General features: G+C 54.0%; 1 protein-coding gene across 1 annotated transcript in view; it reads right to left on the bottom strand.

Moving 5' to 3' along the window:
• Positions 1–2,576: 2,576 nt before the first annotated feature.
• The window catches only part of FADS2 (fatty acid desaturase 2), a 30,523-nt gene continuing 7,665 nt past the window's right edge, over positions 2,577–25,434 (bottom strand). The window contains exons 2-12 of the mRNA XM_031459473.2: positions 24,940–25,050; positions 23,053–23,250; positions 22,820–22,921; positions 17,699–17,824; positions 11,372–11,432; positions 10,887–10,963; positions 5,936–6,033; positions 5,600–5,696; positions 5,250–5,329; positions 4,682–4,807; positions 2,577–4,314 (exon numbers count right to left, since the gene is read on the bottom strand). Coding sequence (XP_031315333.1) covers positions 4,263–4,314; positions 4,682–4,807; positions 5,250–5,329; positions 5,600–5,696; positions 5,936–6,033; positions 10,887–10,963; positions 11,372–11,432; positions 17,699–17,824; positions 22,820–22,921; positions 23,053–23,250; positions 24,940–25,050 — 1,128 coding nt within the window. The 3' untranslated portion in view covers positions 2,577–4,262. The remainder of the gene's footprint in view (positions 4,315–4,681; positions 4,808–5,249; positions 5,330–5,599; positions 5,697–5,935; positions 6,034–10,886; positions 10,964–11,371; positions 11,433–17,698; positions 17,825–22,819; positions 22,922–23,052; positions 23,251–24,939; positions 25,051–25,434) is intronic.

The following is a 25,434-nucleotide window of genomic DNA, read 5'->3' on the forward strand; positions in this document are numbered from 1 at the left end:
TCTGCCTGGACTCAAGGCTCTGTGACCTTGGGGAAGTTGTACAACCTCTCTGATTGGTAATACGCCTTCCTAGGGTGACGGAAGATAAAAGGGATGCTGTGTGGAAGGCTTTTTGCTTAGGGCCTCCAGCATCAGGCCTCAGACATTTACTTTAAAATGTTATGCATTAGTCCACCGCCCTGGGGCCACCACCTGCTCTCAACTGGGACGAGCACTTGGCTGCCTCCAAGCCTGTTTCGTCCTTGAAAGGTACTTCCAGCCTTGAAAGCAAACTTAGATCCAGAGCAAGTCCCAGCTTCAGGGCCTCTGCATTGGCTGTTCTCTTTGTGAGTCTCCTTTCCTGCGGCCACCTGCTGACTCCTGGCACCTTGTGTACCCTGGGATGGCAATCCCCTGAGCAGACAGTCCCCTCATGCCTTTCCTGCGGTGGTTCAGATGCCCTATCAGGGAAACATTAACACCCTGGATCCCAGGACAGCCGTCCCCACCCAACGGGAATGCTGCGCCTGCAGTGCCGCCCAGAACTTGAGAACTCGCCGGGCCAGTGACCACGTCTGGGGCTCCAGGTCCACACACAGCCCAGGCTCCTCTGCCAGCCCCTCCTCTGGGCCTGGCACCCGCACATGCCCATGCCACCTACAGAGCTGATACCCTTTTATCAGGGTAGCCACCTCACTATGGGCGAGCCCTTATCCCCTCCACAGGGGCTAACTCCCTGCATATCTCAACCCACTTGACCCGCTCCACCCACTCCAGCCAGTCTGACCTTTGACTTGATAGGGTGGGAGGAGTCCTTGGTCTGGGAAACAGCTCTTCCCTTGTCGGGGGTGAAGGAGATGGCCAGGCAGAGTGCAGGGTGGTGAGGAGCAGGGACCCTGATGCTCGCCAGTGTCCTTTCCCACTGGCCTCAGCCTCCCCTGTGAATGGAGCTTTGGTCTTGTGATCCCTTGGGGCCTTGCATGTTAGGATGTCACAACTTTGGCAGAGGATGGGGATCAAAACCCATGATTCTGCTTTTGGGGCAAGAGCCTCAGCGGGGTATGGGGACAAGAGGGGCAATGGGCAGAGAGCAGGTATGGGTGTCCCCAGCTTCTTGCCCCAAGGGTAAGACCTCAGGACAAGGCAGGGATTTGGAGGAAGAAGTTACAGAAGATCCAGGTGCCCATTGACCTGGGGCAAGATTTACCTGGTGCCCTCATGGCCGCAGCAGAGTCTTCCTCACCCCTCTCCCCTCCACCCCCCGCCAGACTCCAGATCCTGGTTGTCACTGGTGACAAACCCTAGACTTACAGATGGCAGAGATGCAGGGGTGTGCATGCACAGGTGCCTGCGTGCATGTGTGTCTGTGGCTGTACTGTACCATCCTGGGAGTCAGGGTGCCAGGCCCAGCCCAGGTAGGAGGCAGAACATAGGCACAGGTAAGAGGGACGGAAGGTATGTTCCACAAGATCTTCCAGGCTCAAAGGCCTCTAATGGGCATCGGGGCAAGGCCAGGGGCTCACAGCATCCTTAGAGCCCTATCGCCCAGTCCCTTCATTGTATAAATGAGACTACAGCCTAAGAGGGCTGGGGAGGGCAAAGGACTCACCCAAGGCCACTCAGTGAGCCAGGGGTTGTCTCTACCTCCTGGTTCGGGGCTTCTGGAACCCTGGGTCCTACTCCAGAGTCCCTGTGCCCCTGGGGGGGATCAAACACACCCTACCCAGATCAGCTGGCTGTCCCTGCTGACTATCCTGAGGTCACAGGCAGAGAAAGAGGGGGGACAAGGGCCTACTCTGGTGCCCTCTCCAGCCCTGCTGTAAGATGCAAAACCAGGTGGGGGGCCCCTGAGGTGCTGGCCCCACTGAACCTCCTGGCCCTTCCCTGGCACGCCCAGCTTGACCTGCCAGCTGAGCCAGTCCAGAGGTGGGTGGTCAGAGAGCACTGTAGGGGCCACCAAGAGGCTAAGTGGCACATTCCTTTGGCCTCTCCCCAGGCTTGGGTGTCAGACAGCCCTAGGACCCGCCTCCATGCCATGGCCTACACCCATAACACTAGGCTGGGATGGCACAGGCCCAGTTGTGGGCACCAAATGTGCCACTGCATGGGCACAGGGGCCAGAAGACAGACTGGTCTCTAGAGCTTTCCTCAGCCCCTACTGGGGCTCTCTGTCCCTAGCACTCGGTGCACTAACCAGGGGAGTCCAGCAGAGGCCAGTCGACCTGAGCCCACATGTGCCCACAGCTGGTCCCAGGATGAAGATGAGGAGAGGGATGGAGAATGAGGATGTCCGCAAGGTGGCGTGTACCAGTCTCTTGCCCTCCAGAGACCTTCCAGAAAGCCCCACGTGGCTCCAGTGGTGGTGGGTTTTTGGGAGCTGTGGAGAGTTCCCAGGAAGAGGAAGCAGGGCCATTTATTTGGGTCACTTGCCTAAAATTCTTGGCCTGGAGTGCACTTCAGGGAAAAATAAAGGAAATTCTCTTCTGAGCAGGAGTGTAGGGGAGGGGGAAACAGTGGCGCCCTCCCTGGTGCCCAGGCCCCTTCCTCCATCAACACCCAGCCTGGCATCAGGCTGGTGCTAATCAAGGAACTGAGAATAAAATTAACTTCTTTTATTTCCAAAAATGTAGGTGGGGGAAGCAACATGATAAAAATTAAGATCAGTTCCCTATGGATCCATTCCGCCTCTGGGGAGGGACAGTGGCCCTTTGGGCCAGCCAGTTCTCAGCCGGAGGGCCTCAGGCGCGTCCATGTTGCAACAGCAACTCGAAGGTCTGTCACAGGAGGGCTGGTACCTCCTAGCTGGCCGGAGCTGGGGGAACAGACACCCTCCCCTGAAAGCCCCCACTCCGAACTGGTTCCTGTCCTATCCCGCCCCCGAGACTACATACTGGTTAGTGGGTTAATTTCCAAATGCAGCAGCGCTGGGTCCTCCCAGTGGCGCCAGGCTCCGCACCCTCCCCTCTCACTTTCCTGTCCCCTCAGCTGCCTGGCCTCCAGCCCTGACCCCTCCTTGTCCCACTTGGTCCTCATTAGGTCCCCTCCCAAGCCCCTGGATCCTCAGGGTCACCTTCTCTAGGACTCCTTCCCTCTGTGCCCCGTGGCCCTCCTGACAGTCAGGGCCACCATGGCCCCAGTGAGTGAGCCCAGCTCAGCCCACTGCAGGGCCTGGGGAGGCTTTGAGGGCAGGTAGTCAAAGGCAGATTGTCACAGGGCCCAGTCCCACTGCCCCCATCAGAATGTACCTGTAGCAAAAGCTTAGAAAAACCAGGAAAAGACACAAGCACGTGGAAGACCACGAAAGAGCACGTCCGCTGGTAGCCCCAACCCGAGGAGGGGCTGTGATGAGCACCCCCCACTCCAGCGCCCTCTTGCGGCCTATAGGGCCCAAATGACCAGGTTCTGGCTGGCACTGCCTGGCAGGTAGCGGAACATTTGGGGGGAAAGGTCTGATTGCTTCGGAATCTTAGGCCTCCCAACCAGGACACACATCTGAACAGGGATAGGGAACAGGGCTGAGCCTACAACCTGGCCGCTGCTTCTCCTGAGCCCATCTGTGGCCCTGCTCCCTGGGACCCAAGGTCACAGGCTCTGGAGATGGGATGGAACTGTCCTGGAGTCCTGGGTCAGACGGCTCCAGTGGGCCCAGGAGGACATTTCCCTGGTCCCTGAGGCCTGAGCTGGCTGTGCTGCAGGCAAAGGGAGCCTGGAGTCAGGGCTAGGGCCCCAACATCTGAAGAAAAAGCAGGGCCTGCAGGGATGCCCCGAGTACTGATCTCGGCAGTGGGAAGAAGCCCTCAGGCGCAAAGTGCGCCGCCCCATGTAAGGGCAAGCGGTGGGCAGCTGGCAGAGGGCAGAGCCGGGCCTGCAGGGCCAGGGAGCCATCCTACTGGCTAGGACCCAGCCCCTTGGACCTCAGGAGCATCTGAGGGAGAAAAGAGGGTGGGGGTGAAGCCTGGAGGCCAGGCCGCAAGGGGGGGTCACAGGCAGCCCTGGTGCACCTCTGGTCTGGCAGATGTTTAGGGGCCAAGGGTGAAGGCCGGGTTGGAGCCACCTGGCTCTCCGCTCCTGGCTGGGGAGAGCCGGGCTGACAGCACAGGCCCCATGAGGAAGGGTGAAGGCAGTGAAACCAGACAGCAAAACAGGAAAGACCAAAATCAGAGTCTGCAAGCCAGCATATCCCACAGCTTCACCATACCCCTCAGAATAAAATCCCATACTTCCCTTTGACCATCACCCCTACCAGCTCCCCCTTCCCCATGGGTGCCCTGAGGGCTGCAGCTTCATTTGTGGAGATAGGCGTCCAGCCACAGCTGCCCAGACTTCTTCAGGGACCTGGGAAGAAAGGGGGAGGGACAGTCAGGGACCAGGACACAAGAGGCCAAGGCCTAGGGATCCCTGGGAAATGGGGGGTTGGGAGTGTGGGTGCCTCCTCTCAGCTCTCAACCTGCAAGGGTGTTAGCTCAGGGCTCCCCAGGGGACCCTATGTGGAAGGACCATGGGAAGGTCCTCATCCAACCCAGAGAGAGGTCAGGCAACTGACAGTGAGGGCGGGCCCTGGTGGGGACACCAATGCCAGAGGTGGCTGGACCTCTCTTGTCACCATGGTCTCCAGCAGGGATGGTCCCAGAAACGTGCGTCTCAGTCCCCTCCCTGTGCCCCAGGGACCTCAAGGGGTCCTGGCACCCAAGGGCCCCCTTACCCAGTGATGTCCTGCAGGGCCTGCAGCAGCGGCTTCTCCTGGTACTCGATGCCGTGTTTGGCGCACAAGGACCTCACCAGCGGGGCGACCTTGTGCAAGTTGTGCCGGGGCATAGTGGGGAAGAGGCTGGGGAGAGCGTGGGGGGCCCTGGTGTAAGGAAGTGCCTATCTCCTCCCCTGGCCTACACAGAGGCCAGCCAGGCCTGGGAGCCCTGTCCATCCCCCTCTCCCCATGTGCCCACTGGTTGGGGGTAGGCACACGGGACTGGCATGTGGAAGGCGGAGGGCTGGGCTCCCTGTCAATAAAGGGACTGATCACCCCGGCCTGCTAGGTTCACACAATCAAGGGAGATGCCAGGCCACACGTGAGGGGGTGGTCAGCACTATGACCACACGGCACAAGGCACGCGAGCCCCTCTCCTGGCCTCAGCAGGGCTGGCCGCAGAAACACGTTCAAGGGCCAGTGGGAGACCTCACAGGGGAAGGGAGGCAGCCCCCATCTGCCCACCTCTGCCCAGGTGGGTCTGGGGCCCACTGCCCCCCACAACACCCCCCACGCCTGCGCTCACTGGTGCTCGATCTGGAAGTTGAGGTGCCCGCTGAACCAGTCGTTGAAGAAGGACTGCTCCACGTTGCAGGTGGCCGACAGCTGTGGTGGGGGAGGGGGGTGAGTGGGCGGGAGCAAAAGCACGAAGGGCCCGTCTCCTTCCCACAAGGCCCAGCCTTACCCGGGTCTCACTGCCCTGCCCAGATTCCCCACTAGTCGCTCCAAAAGCTTCCTGCCACCCTTTCTTGCCCAACCCTGTGCCTCCCAGCACGACGCTGGGTCCACCGGGCAGCCAAGTTTCTGAAGGCCAAGGACATGGATCTCGGTCCAGGCTCTGCAGGGCCCCGTGGCCAGCTTTCTGGCCACCCTCACCTGGCTGCTGAACCAGTCACGATAGGCCTCGTTGTCAATATCCATGGGGATGTGGCTCATCTGCGTGACCCATACAAACCAGTGGCTCTCCAAGAACCTGGAAGCGAGCACGGCTGGCTCAGTCTTCATGGTGCCCAGGCACCTTGTGGGAACAGAGCCTCCCTCCCAACCCGAAGCAGCCCAGGGCAGGCGTGGGGGGTGAGTGCAGCCCCTGATGAGGCGCTGGGGCAGGAACTGGGGACTTCTGAGCCTTTCCTTGCGGGCCCTCACATCAAAGCCCCCATCAACGCCAGCGCTTGAGGGACCAAGGATTATTAACCAGCAAAGCTCAGGCACCTGATGAAGTTGAGGAAAAGGATGGATCCCAGGAAACCATAGAAAGGGATGTAAGTGATGAAGAAACGGGCATAGTAGCTGACGGCCCAGGCCAAGTCCTGCGGAGAGAAACACGGTTAGATGTGGGAGTGCCCCACTCTCCCTGGGATGGTGTCCTGACCACAGATGTGTACACAGCGCCTCACACTCACCGCTAGGCAAAGGTGGCCAAGAAACCCCAGTGGGCCTTCAGGGAGCTGGGCACCAGGCCCACTGAGGACGCGACACCTGCCAGCACAGAGTGTGCGCAACACTCCAACACTCTCTACGTCTAGGGAAATGCTGAGTGTTTCAGCAGACCGAGGGATGCTGTATGCTCTGCGTTTTAGGGAAACAAACAGGGATGGGGCCCAGCAGATGCGAGCCGAGGGGCAGCCACAGGGAAGGGCCAGGGGTCAGCAGCCCTTTCGTAGTCCCAGAGATTCTAAAGGTGGATTTACCATCTGCACAAAGCCCCTGACATCTGCATGCTCACAACCACACAGCAGCATCTAGACCTCCTCCTGGCCACTCACACCAGAATGATAAAGGCCGGGGACGCCAGATGTCGCCTACCTCAAGGGCCTCCCAGCAACCTCTGACACTACTGGCCTTCTTCCCAGACCTGATTCTCCTCTTGTCCCCTCTTCTACTCTGCCCTCCCTTCCTGGGCAAGCACGTCCCCTGGCTGCCTCTGCTGCTCTGCCCGCCATCATAGCCTTGTTGGCAAGCACCCAACCTCCTAACTGCCCCTCAAGGCCATGTGCTTCTGCTGGACACAGCAGTAGCCTCCCACTGGTCTCTACAGTGACCATCTTAGCTCCAAGCAGACGATCTTCCCCTGCAAAGCCCTCCCACCCCACCCAGAATAGCTCACGGGGACTGGGAACCACTTTCTCCTCAGCCACCCCGCCCCAGCCTGTTCCCACCTCAGGGCCTTTGCACTGACTGTTTCCTCTCCCTGACCACTTCTCCTCCCCACAGACTCGGCTGGGTACTGATCAGAGCACAGGCTCCAAGTCAGGCTGCTGGGGTTAATTACAGCTTCACCCCGATTCTGTGTAGTTGTCAGTAATCTGAGCTGTGTCTGCTCCTCCGTCCGCACAGTGGGGAAAGAACATTCCCCTGAGGTTCTACGTGGCTTGAAGTTGTTACAACGGTAAGCACAGCCCACAAGTATGAGCTCTAACAACTCCAGTCTGGTCCCTGAACTACCGTGCCACCAGAGATCTTCCTGACATGCAAACTGGATCACATTATTGCCATCCTCAAAGCTGTCACTGGCCTTCTTCTCCACTGAGTGACAAAGGATAAAAATCAGCCCCTGGGTAGGACGCACAGGACCTTTACATGCCTGCCCACTGGCATGGCCTCATCTGCAACCAGCCAGTCTCCAGAACTCTGTGCTGCCCGGCCAGGCCGTGCTGCGGCGCCTGGGCTGTATCCGCCTGGAGGCTCTTTCTCCCCTTATCTGCTCGGCAAACTCAACTTTCAAACGAGCTCTGTCCAGTTAGGCTCCACAAAAATTCAGTGAATGCCTTCTCTGTGTCAGGGGCTGAGTTAGGTGCTGGGGGCAAAATGAAGCCCCTCAGAAGCCCCTCATCTATAAGGACAGACTTATACAGAGATCCCTCCAATGTCATACAGAAGGGGACACATTATTAAGGGGTGATGGGAGCATGGCGTGAGCTCCCAGCACAATTCTGGTTTAGGAAAGGTCTCCTTCAGGAGGTGGTGCTTGAGGTGGGCCAGGATACACCAGAGGTGAGCCAAGTGAAAAACAGTAGGATGGATGTTTGCAGAATGACGACAATACAAATGAAAGCCCAGAGAGGCGATCGGGCAGGGGCTGTGTTTAATACATTTTATATGCTCCATATACTCCAGCCCAAGAAGGTAGGGCCTTGGCCACCTGCCCTCGGTGAGAGGTTGAGGCCAGGTCACGTCCATCTGGGGAGACTGATCTCTGCCTCGCTCGCAGTGAAGACTCATGGAGAGAACATGGTCCCATTTGGATCATAAAATCAATCCCAGCCAAGTGGAAGTGAGGAGATTATGTCCTTTCAGTAGCTCAGGGATGAAACGATGATGGACGCCCAAACCAGGACCCACAGCATTGATGAGGGGGTAACAGATTACAGAACTATTTAGGAAGCAGGGGCAGCTCCATCTGGCGACTGCTTGGTCATGAGGAATCTAGGCTGGTCCCTGGTGTCAGTGTCTTGTGCTGAGGAAAAGGGGTCAGGGGAGCAGGTGGGGAGGGGAACCTGAAGGGCCGGTAGCGGGCAGAGGGCAAGACCTCGGGGCCGAGGTGATCTTTAAGGGGGTGGAGGAAGCAAGTATTTTCAGTTCTGCTCCTACTTTTCATCACATTCATTTAAATTCCTTTTTTGTGTGCATGTAGTGCAGTAGTAGGTACATATGTAATTTTAAGAATATATTTTTGTTGTTGTTGATGGAGGTACTGGATGGGATTGAACCCAGGACCTTGTGCGTGCCAAGTATATGCTCTACCACTGAGCTGTACCTCCTCCTGGTTCATGTGTATTAACAGGAGTTATGCTTACTTATTTTTGTGCAGAGTGATTATGTGACCCCAGGACCACTGGCTTCAGGGGGTACGAGATGAAGGAGGTACAGGAAAACAGATGGAGGAGAACCAGCAGAGGTGGGACTTGGAAGCTGACAGGGAGAATTTCAAAAAGGAGCAGTTAGTGGTGTCAGATACAGCAGACCTCCAGGAAGTTGACGGTTAGCATGTGGGTCTGGACAATGCTCAGTTGTGGGGGGCTGTCCTGCACACAGTGGGATGTTTAGCTGCCTCCCTGGCTAGATGTCCACTAGACGCCAGTAGCTCTCCATCCCCGCCCTGAGCTGTGACCATCAAAAATGTCTCCAGATATTGCCAAGTGGCCCAAAAGAATCGCCCCTGTTGAGGAACACCGCCCCATGTTACAGCTGCACGTGGCCCTGAAGCTCACTGCTACTGTAAATCAGAAAACCACAACACAGGGATGCCTCTGCCCCGTGCCAGCCCCTGAGGGGAGTGCTGGGTCTGGTGCCAGGCCTGGTTGCAATCAGCCAATGTTTTGCAGAAGGAGCCCAAGCTTGAACCTTATTCCCTGGCACGAGAGCCCTGCCCTGAGGGCCCTGATCAAATTTCCCTGCCTCTGCTGTCTGCCCCGTTTGGATACATAGTCTGATTCCCTTTTCTGCTGTCCCTGTTTAATACTTCGTTCTTTAGGGAACAAACACAGTTTAAAAAAATTTTTTGAAGGATTAAAAATTCACGTCAGGAGTCACCTGCCAGAAAAACAGATGATTGTGCCCCCAGGAGCAGCACCATGATCCTTTTCAGCTGTGACCCCTTCTAGGGCCCAGGTGATCCCTGGTGGAAATACCACAGGGGTAGGAAATTAGGGTTCAAATTCCCACCTCTTAACTGATCCAGAAACCTCTTCCCTCCGGCCCATACCTACCAAAACAGGATTGGTTAAACAATATAACGTAGGCAACAGTGGTTAAACGATGTAACTGTTCCTGAAACACAGTACTAATTAAAAAGTATACCTTACAGGTTTTACTGGCACAGGGCTTGGCAGAGAGTTCAGAGTCACACCTCCTCTCCAAACACCCCTCCTGCACCTGAGCCCCAGGCTTGGCCCTCTTAACATAATTAGTCAGCACCTTTGCCCATAAAGCCAAGGAGAGAATGTAAAACAAAGTACTTGGAAGCCCTTAAACTGTTTTACAAACATGAGGTCCTGTTATTACAGAGCGGAGGCTGAGGTGTGGGAGAAGCGCCGAGGCTGCGGCACTGGGAGGCCCTTGTCACCTTGGGCAAATCTGCAACTCTCCAAGTTTCAATATCCTCATTTATGAAACTGGGTTAAAAAAAAAAAAAAAAAAAAAGACCAGCTAAGTGACTATCCACTTGGTCCCAAGGGCAGGGGTCCTGTTCCTGTCCCAGTGAACCCCGCTCTGACAAAAGCAGGCTCTGCCCAGGGTGACTGTCCCACCTAGGGTGTCCACTGTGGGCACACTGTCATCTCTGCAGAATCAGGCCTGCACACCTACATAAAGCCTGCGCCCCTTGCGGCAGGGCCGTCTCCAGGGGCCCTTGCTCTCTCTAGGGGTAGAATCCAGGGATTCCACCAAGCCTGGTGTTATGGGCTGGACCATGTCCCCTAAATACGTGTACGTTGAAGTCTTAGTCCCCAGGACCTCACTGCATGACCTTACTCAGGTCAGTGCCCATGTAATTAGTTAAATGAGCTCATTAGGACTGGCCCTGATCCACCACGACTAGTGTCCTTATACAAAGGGGGAAGTCTGGACACAGACACAGAAATGCAAAGGGAAGATAATGGATAGGGGAGACTCAGAGAAGACGATGGAGTGTCCACCCACAAGCCAAGGAGAGAGGCCTGGGCCGGACCCCTCCTCACAGCTGTCAGAATGACCAACTCTGCAGACACCTCTGTCCCAGCCTCTAGCCTCCACAACTGAGCCAATACAATTCTGTTGTTTAACAGACGTGCCCCTCACTTGGTGGCCCTTTCTTCTGCAGCCTTAGTAAACTAACACGCCTGTCATCTCACCCAGTGCCTGGCTCCTCTCCATGTGCCACCCAGAATCCGTTCACCGGGTCTTGGAGGCGGGAGTGGAGCCTTAGATGGGTGGCCTCTGCACTCAGCTCTCATCACATTGCCTTCAGAAATTTCTGAGGGGGCCATGCCAAGGCAGTGGCTTTCTCAGTGGATGCCCTGTGTTAGGGTTGGGGTGCTATGGCCTTGCTGGGTCCTGGTAGCCTCAGAGCAAGTCCCTTTCTGAGACTGAAAGCAGCCATCCCAGGAGGAGACACCTGGGGCCCCACAGGCCCCACCCGCCCCAGTCACCCTCCTCCCCCCACTCCTGGGCCCCCTGGACTCACCACCCAGTCTTTGTGAACAATCATGGTCATGATGATCTGGTACTGGAAGTATATGGGGATGAGCAGGGGCGGCCCAACTGCAGGAGAGAGAGCAGAGGTGCTTAGAGTGGCCTGTCCCACTGTCAGGGTTAGGTGACAGGGAAGAGCCAGGGGCAGAACACTGAACATGGCACCAGCTCTGCAATTCATGGGCAGAGGCAGCTGGGCCTCGGGGCCCGGGATGGGGCTGGGAGCAGACAGCACCCACTGGCACCCTGCCCAGGATCAGGGAGTGTGGGACCCTGGGCAGGTGCCTGCGCCTCTGGGTCCCTTCTGTATTACAGGCCAGGAGGGGTTTGCCCAGGATGGCTGCTGAGGTGTCTTCTCCTCTGACAGGTTTGGTGTTACTTTCTGGGTCTGGAAGGGCATCAGGTGGGAGGGGAGAGAGATGCCACAATGGGCTGAGAAGGGGGTCCGAGGTGTGGTTATGGGGGTCCAGCACTCACTCAGGTAGAAGTACTCGTGCTGGTGGTTGTAAGGCAGGTATTTCAGCTTCTTCTGGCCGTACTGAGGAGAGAGCAGAGACCATGAGCACCCAGCATCCCTCAGCCACAGGCTCCCATGCCCTCCTCCGCATGCTCTGCAGCCACGGTCCCCTCCTCCTGCTCCAGGACCTGTCTGTCTGCACCCTGAGCCCCCAAGGCTGGGCCCCTCTGGGCTCCCGGCTGCCCCGGGACTTCCTATGCCTTCGCTGCTCCTGCCCAACCTGAGCTAGGTCCCCTGCAGGCCTCAACTCACACCCTCTGTGAGCTGAGGCTCAAGGTCAAGTCGCCGCCCAAGCCTGGCCCCACAAGAAGTGGCCTGACTGGGACCCGAATCCAAGAAAGCTGACTGAGAGCCCATGGAATAGGCACAAAATAAAAAGTTTGCTAAGCGAATGCACAATTCAACAACTCCTACAGCAGGCACGGGTACCCGGAGGGAGCTCCTTGGCCAGTCTTCACCCCTTTGGGAGAGAGAAAAGCTCCTGGATCCCCCTGAGGAGATCCCTGGAGCCCGCTGTGGCTGGGAGAGCTCAGGTAAGAGCCTGGGAAATTGTAAACAGTCACCGGGCAGAAAGCACCAACCTCTGCAGAGCCTCCCATAATTTCCAGGCTGAGGTTTTTCACTTGGAGGATGCCAGCAGGCCAGGAGGTCACCATGTCCCACCCAGGAGACCCAGCTGCCCAGACGTTTGCATAAGGAGAGCTGGCTAGGGCATGGGCAGCCTCACTGTACAGAGCAGCACTGGCTGCACTGAGCCTGAAGCAGAGGGGAGCTGTGGCCTCACAGGATTCCTGCAGCCCTTCCACTCCAGGGACCAGCCCACCCTGCTTCTCAGAGACCGAGACCCAAAGATGCCGCTCACAGAGGGGCGCCTGCTCTGGCCTGCGATGGTGGGGGCTGTGCAGGGTGGCCTTGGGCTCTGCCTCTCCCCAGCACTTAGACCCTGCACAGGTCACTTAATCCGCCCGAGCCCTGTTTGGCATCCAAATCACTGGTCGTTAAGGGGAGCCAATGGGCATAAATGCCACAGGCTGACCCCTGGGACACGCACCTCATCTGCCCCTCCTCGGTTCCAACGGTCAGTGGCACCCTCACCCAGTGATGTCCAGGCCTGCTTATTGCAGCTGGGAGACCAAAGAAAGCTGCAGATGAAGAAACCCTGCACGTCCTCTATGCTGATGCCCCTTTCTCCAGGTGAGAACACAGAGTGGGAGCCCATTGTCAAAACCATAGGGAGGGCCCAGAGACTCCCGAACGGAGGGGCCCTGGCAGGAAGCAAAGCCAAGCCTGTCCCCAGGACATGCAGCTTGGCACCAACGACCGTGGCCACAGCATACCGGCCGAGGCATCACCAGAATCGATTCCCTTGTTCCATGTAGCCTCCTGCGCCTTGGCAGGGGTCTCACTTGTTCCCAGAAAGTTATGTCCTTTGCATGAAGACTGTCATCAAGGCCAGGACTGAGGTTGGCCTTGGAGCGGTCCTAGCCAGGTGGCTTCCGACACAGTCTCAGATGAATTTCCAGAGGAGGGAAAGACTAGAGGCACCCCCTGAGCGGCCAGTCTGGTGGTCTGGGATTCCAGGGAGCATGTGGTCTACAGAACAGGCTCCTGGTTTCTGCTCTAACCTCCTCCCAGACAGGAAACAGGCCTACCCTGTGTCTGCGGGCCTCCCGGGCTCCAGACAGGAGCCCTCCCCACCACATCTCTGCTGCAGGTCATCCCAGGGGACAGCCTCAGGCCCAGAGGACACTCTCTACTCTAGGAGTGAGCACTTAGGGTGGCCCAGGCAGGCCAGCAGAGGCCAGAGGGTCCCCAAAGAATGACTCAGGGATGGGTGCATGTGGACAGTTCGTTTGAAGCTGCATTTGCCCAGCAAACACCTTGTTTGCACTTATTTACGGTGCCCATTAGGGGGCGACGGCAATTCTGGGGCTGTTGCTCCCCCAGCTGCCCCCGCCCGGTCAGCACTGCGGCTCCATGTGTGTCCCTTCAAGGCCTCAGACTATCCCTCGGGAGCTGACCGGTCCCAGCCCTCGGGCTGCGGCAGGCCTCTCTGTCAGCCCGGGGCTTCCCAGCCTTCGAGAGGCGGGGGCTACAGGCTTGGAGTTACTTCAGCAAATTGCTTCACTCCCCACTCCCCGCTGCACAAGCTTTGGGTTCCCTGTTTGTCAAGTGCAAGTACGATGGGTCCTTCACAGGGTGGTGGAGGGTCCAGACGATGGCAAGGCTATGAAAGCACTTCAGGATTGTGAAGGGAAGGCCAGTCACGGTGACACGTGCGCCGGTGGCTGGTGACACGATACGTCACGCAGCATTTGTTCCCATCTCAATGACCTCAGCTAGCGCAAGGCCGCCCGCCCGTCAAGGTACAGCTGCCCCGGGGCGCTGGCTTTCCTCTGAAAACCAGGAAGCACAGCTGTGGTCGCGGGATGCCAGACCAGGCGTGGAGCGGCCTTCTGGCTCTTGATTTCCACACGCTGAGCTCTTTGCAATGCTCTGTTGTAGGTCAGGGCGCAGGGAGGGGCAGGGAGGGATATTTTAGAATGTACCAAGCTAGCAGGACGGGCTCCTGGCTTCTTAATTCATCAGGAAGCTGGGAGGAACCAACACACACTCTCCCCTTATGTCCAGCAGATGGTGGCTTCTGGCAGGACCTGGGTGGTAACGCTGCCTTTTCTAGCTGTAACCCTGAGCAAGTTATTCCACCTCTCCCAGCCTCAGCTATTTCATCTATAAAATGGGTTTGATGATAGCTCCTTCCTCAAGCAGGATTAAGTGATGTCCCACATGAGGTACTCAACACAACCTGGGCCCAGGGACTCACTCAGCAGGAGTCAGCCTTCCTCCCCACCAGGGGCCACAGGGCCTGGAGGACCCACATGTGCCTCTGCCCTCCAGTAGGGTCGTCACACATCAGGCTCGCTTTGACATGTCCTCAAGCTGAGGCTGAAGGGGACACAGGTCAGAAGCAGAGGGAGGGAAAGCACTTCCAGCCCTGGTGGCCTGGTGTCTGGAGACCCACAACCCTGGGCCTGGGCTGGCCGACCCTCCTGGGCTCAGCCTCTCCATAGACCACAAGGCCAAGCTTGGATTATGGGCTGAGGGGCAGCCAGGGGCATGTGCAGGGGGCTTTTCAGCTTTGAAACAAAATGTCTGAGGAATGACAAGGGCCTTCATTGCCTGTTCAGGGTTGGGGGAGGGGAGCTGTTGTAAAGCCCAGACCCTGCCTCAGGGAACCTACATCTCACACACACACACACACACACACACACACACACACACACACACACACACACACACTCACACACACAGAGAAATGAGGAACATGGCCAGGCAGGCATGCGAGGAATGGCAGGACTCCAGCCCAAGGGTCCTGAGAGGAGGGCCACGGGTGCCCCAAAGGAGTACTGGCCACTTGGCCTGTTCTCAAAAATCTGCCTAAAGCAGGAAGCCTGGAGGCTCAGCTCAGACAGTCAATGGGACAGGAGAAGCCTCCCAGTTGGGTGGAAAAACAAGATCTCAGGCGGGGGGTGGAAACACTCACGGCTTCTGAGAGCCCATTAACAGAGCTACAGGGATAATGGCCTCACTGGTCCCCAACATGATATGACAAAAGGGGGGTGGGGCGCAAAACAAGATTGCCCTTGACATCACCACTATTTAACTCTGTTCTGGAAGTTCCAATAACGTCATAAAGACCAAACTAGAAGTAAGAGTGTAGAGCTACTGCAATTTAGAAAGGGTCTAAATTTTCATTATATTTTTAAAGATATGATCTACCCAGGGAATTCAGAAGAATCAACTGAAAAAAACAATTGGAATCACAGAGATTTAAGTGGACACTAGCTGCACATAACTAGGCAAATATCAAGTTTTCCTGAAAACTGGAGAAACCGCTATCATGATGACAAAGAAACAAATTATCTAGAATTCAACTGAGACACCCATGAGACACACAAAGAAAAGGTTAAAACCTTTCCCAGAGATTAATGGAGAAAGATGCCATATTCCTGGATGGAAAGGCTGAATCTATAGACATAAATCCTTTCTGGGAGGGGTAAGTCAGCCCATGAGAAGCTTACAGTGAGCTAGCGGGGGCCACAGATAGATCGGCGTGACGCCCGCATCACCCAGGCAGCGTTCCTCACGGGGACACTCAGCCCAGACCAGGCGCTGGGGTTCAGGGAAGAACAGCCTCCCACGCGGAAGAGGTGATGTGACCCAGGAGGGGGCTCCAGGGAAACTGGCTGACTTCTGAGAAAAGTGAGGCTAGGACAACTTAGTCAAACCCCATTTGGCAATAGTGAAACATTCAAAAGTGAAACCAGAAACACTGAAACGATGTGTGAAGGAAGAACTTTCTAAGCATAAAAGAAAGGTCTCTTTCAGACAGCATGGTCTGGTGGACACTGGGGTGTGGCCCCACGAGGAACCCAGAAATGGCTGGCCTTTCCCCCACCAGTGTGGGAGAGAAGGGATTTCACGGAGCACTGTGGCCCTGGCTGTGGTCTTTCAAATGCCACTGGCTACTACTGGATGACCAGATCCCCAAAACTTCCCACTGCACCCTCTGCCCAGAAGCCGGCATTCGAGAAGGGGATGTTGGTAGAGACTGCACTGGCTACCACGCAGAAAGGAAAGGCACCTTCTCGCCAGCAGAGCTGGTGAGACTAGATTTTGTTGTTAGGGACACAGAGAACATTTGTCAGGCCAGCCAACAGATCTACAACATGAAGCCTCACCCAGAAAGGGAAGCCTCTGTCTTCTTATCAGGTGGACCCAAGTTAATCAGCTCTACTACCTAGCCACCTCAAATCAAAGCCAGCAAACTGTCTCCTAGAAAGAAAACGCAAGCACGGATTTTGGCAGAGAATAAAACCCCTGCCCAGCTGGAGGCTCCATGCTTCTGAAGTGCTGAACTTTGGCTAATTCCCTCAAAATTGACTATGTCACAGAAAACCCATGTTTCTGTTCAGATATTCTGTCGGGTGGATGTGAAACGGGAGAGGGGTTGCTAATTGAAGGAACAGACTCTCTCCTCCCTGTGTTCCAAGCCTTGGATGCCAACACTGCTGGGAATATGGCCGATTCAAGACACTGCTCCTTACCGAGGGCAAAGGTGCCTCTCCTGACAAATGCTTAGACTCCCTACAAGGTCACACTTAAGATCTACATAAAAGCAGCAAGGATCTTCTAAACTTTGGTTTACATCATCAATGTATTTCTGAAAAGTAAAAAAAAAATACGGTTTTTTTTTTTTACATAGAGGCTCTACTTTTTAAAGAACGTTAAACAAGGACACTGTTTAAATTCTTTAAGTGCACTGGGGGTGACTTTATTAAAAGAATTAGCAACACCAAATTTTCCTGTCTTACAAAATAGCGTGGGTTACGTTTCGGTATAGAAAATACAACAGAGCACTGGACAGCACCAGGTAGAGGCCAATGCACTTGGACTCCCGGAAAGAAGTCCACATTTGGTGAGGCCGCAAGTTGCAAAAAAAAATGCCTATGTTTAAGTTTTTATTGTTAAAAAAGATATGTGCATGTTTATACACACACAGGAAACATGTAGAAGGATTTATAGTATGTTGTCAACAGGGGTCACCCTTGGGGGTGTGACACCAGAGGCAGAAGGAAGATGGCAGAGATCATAGGAGATTCACGTCTTAGTTTTGTCTATTTCTGTATTATTTAAGTGCTTGTAACAGGTATGCTCTATATTTATAATAAAAAATAAACTAATACAAAAACAGGACAGCGTGATAGAGTGGAAGGAATGGCCTAGCTGTCAGATCTGGGGACTCATCCAAGAGTCGTCACCATGTGACCCTAAACCCGTGCCCTCCTCCCGCTGAGCCTCACTTTGCCTCTATGGTGAAACAGGTGGGACCAGACCCTGTCAAGGTCTCTCCCAGCCTCTGGTACTCTGACTCTCCAAGTAAGATTTTCTTGAGCTAGTGTTTGGGGACCAAGCTTGAGCCCTGGAATTGTGCCTTCCTGCTAAACTGGAAAGAACAAGACAGGAGATGCTCTTCATCGGCCCACAGGAGGCAGGGAGGCACCTAACACTCTGATAAGGCGTGACATCTATTATTTACACAGGAGGCCGTTCCACAGAAATTCCAGTTTGAATAATTCAGGGCATCCAGGAAAGGTTTCCATGTAAACATCAGGCAAAGATGTGTCTGTCTGATGACTCTCCTCCCTACCAGAAGCCTTTGCTGATCCCTGCTCAGGCCAAACAATTCCCATGTCGACGCCCTCCCTCCGTCCCCTTCATCGTACCTCAACGGGCTGCCGTTCTCCCAGGACAAACAAATGCAGCATGTTCACATCTGGATCCTTCTGGAAGATGTTGGGCTTGGCATGATGCTGGAAGTGGCGATGGTTCCACCAGTTGCCAGAGGCACCCTGTTGGGAGAGGAATGGGGGTGAGCAGTGCAGTCCTTGAGGGGACCACTTCCTAGCACCTTCAACATTCAGGGCCGACTCTCCGTGACACACGCCTCAGGCCCTGAATGCTGGAGGTGCTAGGAAGTGTTGCTACCATTACTGAGTCCAGAGTTGACCAGCCCCTGGACCAGGACTTCTGAACTGAGCCAGGTCACTCCATCCCCCCAGGCCTGTTCCTTCAATCATAAGATGGTGCTGAGGATGGACAGCATGGTAAGGGGCTTTAGCAGCTGTTGGGGAGTCTCAGATCTCTGTCAACCCCAGACTGAGCCTCCACACCCATTATCCTCTGTTCATCTCCTGTGTGCACGTGTTGTACAAGGAAGAACATTTCTCTCTGTTTCAGGAACATTGAGAAATGGTGCCTACCGTACGACCCAGCATTCCACTCCTAGGCGTGTGCCCAAGAGAAATGAAAACACGGCCACACAAAAACTTGTGCGCACACGTTCCCAAGAGCATTATTCAAAATAACCAAACAGTGGAAACAACCCAAATGTCCATCAACTGATGGATGGATAAATAAAACACGACAGACCCATACAATGGAAAACTTTGGCCTGGCCATAAGAAAGTACGAGGTACTACAACATGAGAACCTGGAAATCAATGCGAAGTGAATGAAGCCAGCCCAAAGGGCCAGGTGTTCTATGGTTCCATTTATACAAAGTGTCCAAAATAGGGAAATCCATGGAGACAGAAGGATGAGTGGTTGCCTAGTGCTTAGGTTGGGATGAGGGGGTTGGGAGGTGATGGCCAAGAGGTGTCAGTTTCTTTTTGGGGTGATGAAGATGTTCCAAACTTGATTGTGATGGTGGTTGCACAAATACACCACAAGCCGTTGCTCTGTATACTTTAAACGGGCAAATTGCATAGTATGTGAATTATACCAAGAAAGCTTTTTTCAAAAGAACAAAAAGGAGGGGGAGTGGGTATAGCTCAGTGGTAGAGCACATGCTTAGCATGCTCAAGTCCTGGGTTCAATCCCCAGTCCCTCCATTAAGATAATAAAAACAAAATAAAAAATAGAAAAATAAAAAAATCACACACACACACACCAAAGAAGACCACAAGTGGTCCTTGCTCCCAAAGGGCCCACTGAGAGGCAAGGGACAGCCCAACAGCTAGACACGCCACTGCTCTCAGGGCTGACAGGTGAGTCACATCACACACAGAAGGCCACAGGGAGGGCTCCATAAGCAGTCACTAACAGAGACAGGCAAGAGCTTCCTGGTTCTAACAGGTGAATGCAAAATGATGCTTCTCAGAGACAAGAACCATTACATGAGTATGTCTTTCAAGGCCATGAATTTCTGTCTCACTCGTTCCAGCTCTGGAAACATTTTAAGGGCAAGTCTCTCCGCAAAGTCATGCAGTGATGCAGACAAGACTCTCCTGACTCTCCGGCATGAGGACTTCACTGGGGCACTGCTGCTGGATCAATCAACACTTTGGCCAAGTGTCGGGAGAGGTACAAAAAGGCCTAACTGCAAAAACAAACACTGTACTTGGAAGATGTTTTGGCACAAACCCAGTCTCTATTCACTCAGTGCCACAGGCGGGAACAGCTCTGAGCGGCTGTGGCCTTCGCGGTGACCTCAGGCCCCAGGAAGCAGGAGGGCTCGAAACCCAGCAGAACAAAAGAACGTCGGCCAATGGGAGCTGAGAGGATTGAGAAATCAGATGGCACATTTACCTCTCCAGCCAAGAGGCTGAATTCCTGGCAAGAGTGCAATGGAGTCTCTGGCACAGAGAAATTAAGGGGCAAGGCAGTTATGAGTAAGGAGGTTTAGACTACACCAACCAAGAGAAGTGTGGGAATGAACAAACGGAGGAAGGACAGGCTGTGAGCCCCTTGGGGATGAGAGCCGGCGAGGTGGGGCCGTCCCTGAACTTGGCATCGGGTGTAATGATGAAACATCTTTGGATGGCACTGTTCTCTGCTGCAATTCTCTTCCACTGCTCTTCACTCGGCAAACCCTGCATATCCTCCATGAACCCTGCCTCCTGGGCACTGGGAAGTCCTGTCTACCCTGGAATGACCCAGCGCTGTGCTCTCGGAATGTGGTGCTGATGCTGCCCTGCCTGCCCTGGGGATGAAGTGGGGAAGAAGGCAAGCCCTTGTCTAGTGAGGGAGAGTAGGGTATTACCCTACCCTGTGATGGGGCATCACCCCCAATATGGGGGCACCACACCTGATAATATGGGGCATCACAACAGTGTGGGTGTCGCTCCACACTGGGATGGGGGCATCACACCACAGTGAGATGCGCCAGTGGAGCTGGAGAAGTTTCAGGAGGCCACTTAGGTGAACTGTCCTTGGGCTGCAGGCTGGGCAGGAGGGAGCTGGGCACAGTGAAGGTGTCTTTTCTGACAGCGGGAAGAGCCTAGGTGAAGGCCTTGGGGAAAGGGGAGTGTAGACTGTTCCAGAAGCCAAAAGAAGGCCCTCTTGGGCCAGCAGTGCTGGGCAGAGCCATAGCAGAGCCAAAAGCAAACTCATCAACAATATTTTCAAAATCTACCCTTTGGCTCACCTTGTTTTCCACTGAGACAACCGCCAAGTTTCATTTCTCTCAACCAAGGGTCAGTCTTAAATAATTTTTAATTAATTTAAACTGAAGTAAAATAATAATAAATTGTTTTTTATAAATGATACACTTAAACTTCATGTTGGGGCTTTTAGTTTTTAAATAGTTTTCAACTACTTTAATGCTCTGGGAAGAAAAATCATCCATTAAAAAAAAAACACATACAAACACATATGTAAGGTAAAAGTTTTCCTTTTGCTTCAGATTCCAATACGGTTCAGCACAGCCCTGATCTTCATTTTAACTGCTGGTATTTTGTTCATTGTGGATTTCTTTTTTTACATTAATTTTGCCTTTTTTTAAAAAATATTTGCATTAAATAGTTATTTATGTCAATTACTGACTCTTTCTGGTGTCCCCTTAAAATCTGAGGCCCTGCGAAGTGCCTCACCCGCCTCACCTTAGTCCTGGCCCAGGACGAAGCTGCAAAAAGGCTGCGGGTTCCAAAGATTCCATCTCCACGTGCAGGGTCTAGATGGCACGTGCAATGCCTAACAAGTTAAAGAGTTTTAAGCAGAGGTTCGACCTCTCAGAACTGTCACTGTAGAAGATCACCCTTCAGTAGGATTGTCCACCAGAAGTGACGCGGGCTGAAGGAAAAGGGGAGGTCGGGAGTGGGGCGCTCACATGTGGACTCCTACGGCAGGGCAGGCTGGCAGTAAGAAGCGGGTCCCAGCCCTTCGGGGCTCCCGGCACCCTGTTCACTGCCCTCACAGCTATGCTAGAGCACCCCGAGGAGCGCCCCGCAGCCAGCTCCTTCCTGCCCCAGCAAAGGGACCCGAGAACGGCTGCACCTACAAGACTTGTCTGCAGCTATGTGGCCACGGGATGCCAGCAGGACTTCAGGAAAGCTGTGACCCTTCTGGCTCTGGGGCACCCTGGCTGAACTGCTCCGCCACGCACTAACGAAGGACACAGCCAGCAGGCGGCTGGCAAGCCCTGGGCAGAGCCCATGTCCCTGACTTCCTCTCATCTCCCTGTCACCCAGAGCTCCGATTTCACAAGCCAACATTCGACAGGGGGGCCAGTCCTCCGTCCTTGTCATATTCTGTCTGACACAAGAGCTCTGTTCCAGGGCCCCTCGAGGACTGAGAGCCATCACGCAGGAGAGGCCCTCCCGGCTCCTGCCCAGAATCTGCAAACAAGACACAGTCCATCATTTTTAAACGTGTGGGGATAAAGCAGGTCGGGACTCAAATGTTACTTTCCAATTCTGAGGAGGGTTTTCTCCGACAGAAAAGAATATAAAATGAAACAAAGCATTCTACTATGTGCATCTTCTCCCTTCACCCCTGAAATTCTGGAAAGAAACTAGGTTCTCAGACAGCTCCAGGCTCAGGGCCAGGCAAACTGCTCCCTGTGGAAATGGTTACTAGTTCAATGGTGGTTCACCCCCAACCTGATCCAGAGCCGGCAAGCCAAAGGCTAGAGGCATCCTAGGTCACAGGGGGATAAGCTTAACCCAGACATCCAGCTCTTCCCAAGCCAGGGTGGAGAGAAATGGAAGTCTCCAGGACAACGCCTTTCTTAGGAAGCAGCTGGATGCTGTTGGGGTAGGTCTGGGGTGGAGGGTAATACGCTTCAAAAAGAGAGTTGGCAAGAACTTATGTCCAAAACCAAGGAGAAAAAGTCCATCAGATCAGCCCAAGGTCACTGGCAAGTCCAGCTAGTCTTTTTTTTTCTTTTTTACAAACTTGGCCAACCTATTAACACTTTTGCAGGTCTGCCTCCTTATCTTCTGAGTTTTAAACAGCTCTTGTCTTTTGGCTGAGTTGATCATTACATTGTTTGATGTCCCTTATCTAAAGACTTATATGATGGCAATATTTCCTCTCCAGCCCCATGTACTTCCAAAGTGTATTTGAGATGGCTTCTGATAAAGGATTCATATATAACAGAACGGTTATAATAAAGATAAAAGCGTCAGTGACATAGACTGGGAGGGGAGGATATGGATAACGGGAAATGTAGATTAGGGACAGTGCTCTTCCACATTTTGCTTTGCGTTTCCTGGCACCCAAGGAGGGAAAAAATAGAAAAGAAGAGGAACACAATGTATTAAACAGCAAACACTACCCTGTGAAGGAAAGTATACCAATTCATCAAGAGAGACTGCTTCTGTACTGGCCTCAAACTGAAAGGGGATTATTAGTAAGTCCTTGCTTAGGTAAGAAACGAATATCATCAACGGAGAAGCGTGTGCCTGTTTTTATAATTAGTACACTGGTTCTGTGTGTCTAATGTGACAAGGCTTGGAAGGTCAGAGAAGCGGGGGATTGGTAGGTCCTGGTTTCAGAGTAAAGTGAGATAGTGCTGCATCAAACGCTAACTGACGGGACGGACGCCCATGGTGGCTGACAGTTACCTTTAAGTGGCCTATGGTGAACTTGTGGACGATGTGGTTCCACGTGGACTTCTTGTAAACAGAGAGGTGGCCAAAATCGTGTTGCAGCCATCCAGCTTGGGCCTGGGGAGAGAGGGCCATGGATGCTTTCACAGCATCAGCACCCAGACACCAGGCCTCTGGGAGTTGGGGGAGTCGGGGGTGGGGGGAGGAGGCAGGGGCTTCAAGTGACAGGTGATGGTGTCACACCTCACCTGAGAGGCAGCAAGAATAATGGCCGTAATGATCGTTGGAATCCAGCCATTGCCAAAGTAGAAGACGGTGAACCACGCAATGGTCTCCATGACGAAGATGTGGGCCAGGAGGAGGAGGAAGAACAGGTGGTTGGCCTTGAACAGGTTCATCTGCTCAGCAGTCTTCCTCAGGGCCCGGAAGTCCTCAGTGATCTGCGACTGTGAAGCAAGAACACAGGGAAGGACTCAGCCACCCAGCCGCTTGGGAGAGGACCAAGCCCAAGTCCCGCAGGAGCCCAGCCGCCGTGCATGACCACAACAGCGGCCGCTACCATGTGTCTGTCGGGGCCTGGCACAGCTCTGGGACTGTCCGTTTGTCCACAGCCAGTTAAGATGCAGAGAAAGGATTTAACTCAAATTATAAAAGCTTGCATTTTGCACACCCATATTCACAGCAGCATTATTTGTAGGAGGCAAAAGGTGAAAACAACCCGAATATCCATTGATGGATGAATGCCTAAACAAACTGTGGTCTATACATGCAATGGAATACTATTCAGCCTTAAAAAGGAAGAAAACCCTAGGAGGGGAGTGTATAGCTCAGTGGTAGTGTGCTTAACATGCACGAGGTCCTGGGTTCAATTCCCAGTACCTCCATTATAAATAAATAAATGAAAACCCAGTTACCTCCCCCCTAAAAAAACCTGAAATAAAAAATATTTTTTTTAAAAAAAAGGAAGAAAATTCTAAAAAAAAAAAAAAAAGAGAAAATGCTAAAAAAAAAGAGACACATGCTATTAATGAACAAGCCCTGAAGACATTAAGCTAAGTGAAATTAAGCCAGACACAAAAAGACAAACACTTATGAGTCCCCTTATATGAGGTACCTAGAATAGACAAATTCACCAACAAAAAGTAGAATAGTGTTTACCAGGGGCTGGGGAGTTAGTCTTTAATGGGGACAGAATCTCAGTTTGGAGTGATAAAAAAGTTCTGGAGGTGGATAGTGGTGACAGTCACAAAACAATGTGAATGTACTCAATGCCACTGAAAACTGTGCACTTAAAAATGGTTAAAATGATAAAATTTAAGTTATGTCTGTTTTACCACATTTTTTTTTAAAAGGGGTCTATTTCCCACTATCTGACACGCATTCCTTGCTCTGGACACCACAGGCAGGGGGCACTGAGTGGGTACTGGGCATGTGGTGCCAGGTGTCAGAGGCAGAGTCGAGGGTGGCTCTGGGGAACTAAGGGCATCACTTGGAGAAAGAAAGAACCTGGGAGGCAGGGCAGGGCAGGAGGGGGGAGAAAGTGGAGGCCAGGGGGCTCAAGCCATCCACAGGGTACTCTGAAGGGCAGACAGGCATACGTGGAGGAAGCCAGACCTGGGAGCCTAGGTGCTAAGTGGTGGAGGATCTGAAGAGGGCTATAAGCCCAAGTGAAATGTGGGGAGCAAGATCGGGAAGGGAAGCCTGCAGGAGGGGAGAGGAGGAGCCTGCAGGAGGGGAGAGGAGGAGCCTGCAGGAGGGGAGAGGAGGAGCCTGCCTGGAAGGGATGGAAAATACAGTTAGGATGGAATCCCGGGTCAGCTCCAGGGAGGGGGAAGCCAAATACAACAGCGGGGAACCAGAAAAGAGGGAAAGACCCTGTGCCCAGCCTGGCTCCACTGAGGCCCCAGAGGTGGAGAGGTTGGGAATGAGTTACTCCAAGGTGGGGGCCAGCAGAAGGGGTGGCCCACAGGGCCCGCAGAGGCTCCAAGTCCTCCCTGACCCTAGGAGATGGGCAGTGGCTCCCCTTGGTCTGGCATAAAGGCTCCTTTGCCCCATGCCCTGCACTCTCCGTGTCTGAGTGGGGACCTGACCCCCTATGCCAGCAAACCCTCCCTTCCTTTATCCCTCCGACTCACGTTCTTGCTGTGGTCCTGGCTGGGCTCCTCCGGGGCCAGCTCACCGATCAGCAAGGGCTTCATGAACTTGCGCACGAAATCAAGGTTGCGGTGGAAGGCGAAGAAGGCATCCTGGGGAGCAGGGGTGCAGGTAGTGAGTAGCAGACCCCGACCACTGCCAGCGCTTCTGCCCTGGGGAGGGCAGGGCTCACCAGCAGAAACTCTGTCCCACTCAGACACCAGCACACTGAACGATACGGGGCCTCCCATGATCCAGCCCCAAATGCTCTCTCAGCCTCATCCCAGCAGGTGGCAGGGTCCCTCTGTGCCCAACTCAAATTGGAGGTGCCATCTGGGGCTCCGCCCTGACAAGAGACCCCGGAGCTTGACAAAGGTTAGGTATAAACACCGCATAGTCCTGCAGCGAGTCAGAAAAATGCGCCCCTCTAAGGTCGGGCACCACAGAGGCCAGGAGCCACAGTCTTTTGCAGGCTGCCTGGTTCCCTGCGAACTTCA

This window comes from Camelus dromedarius, chromosome 12, assembly GCF_036321535.1.
Source record: "Camelus dromedarius isolate mCamDro1 chromosome 12, mCamDro1.pat, whole genome shotgun sequence".
In the NCBI taxonomy this organism is placed as follows: domain Eukaryota; kingdom Metazoa; phylum Chordata; class Mammalia; order Artiodactyla; family Camelidae; genus Camelus; species Camelus dromedarius.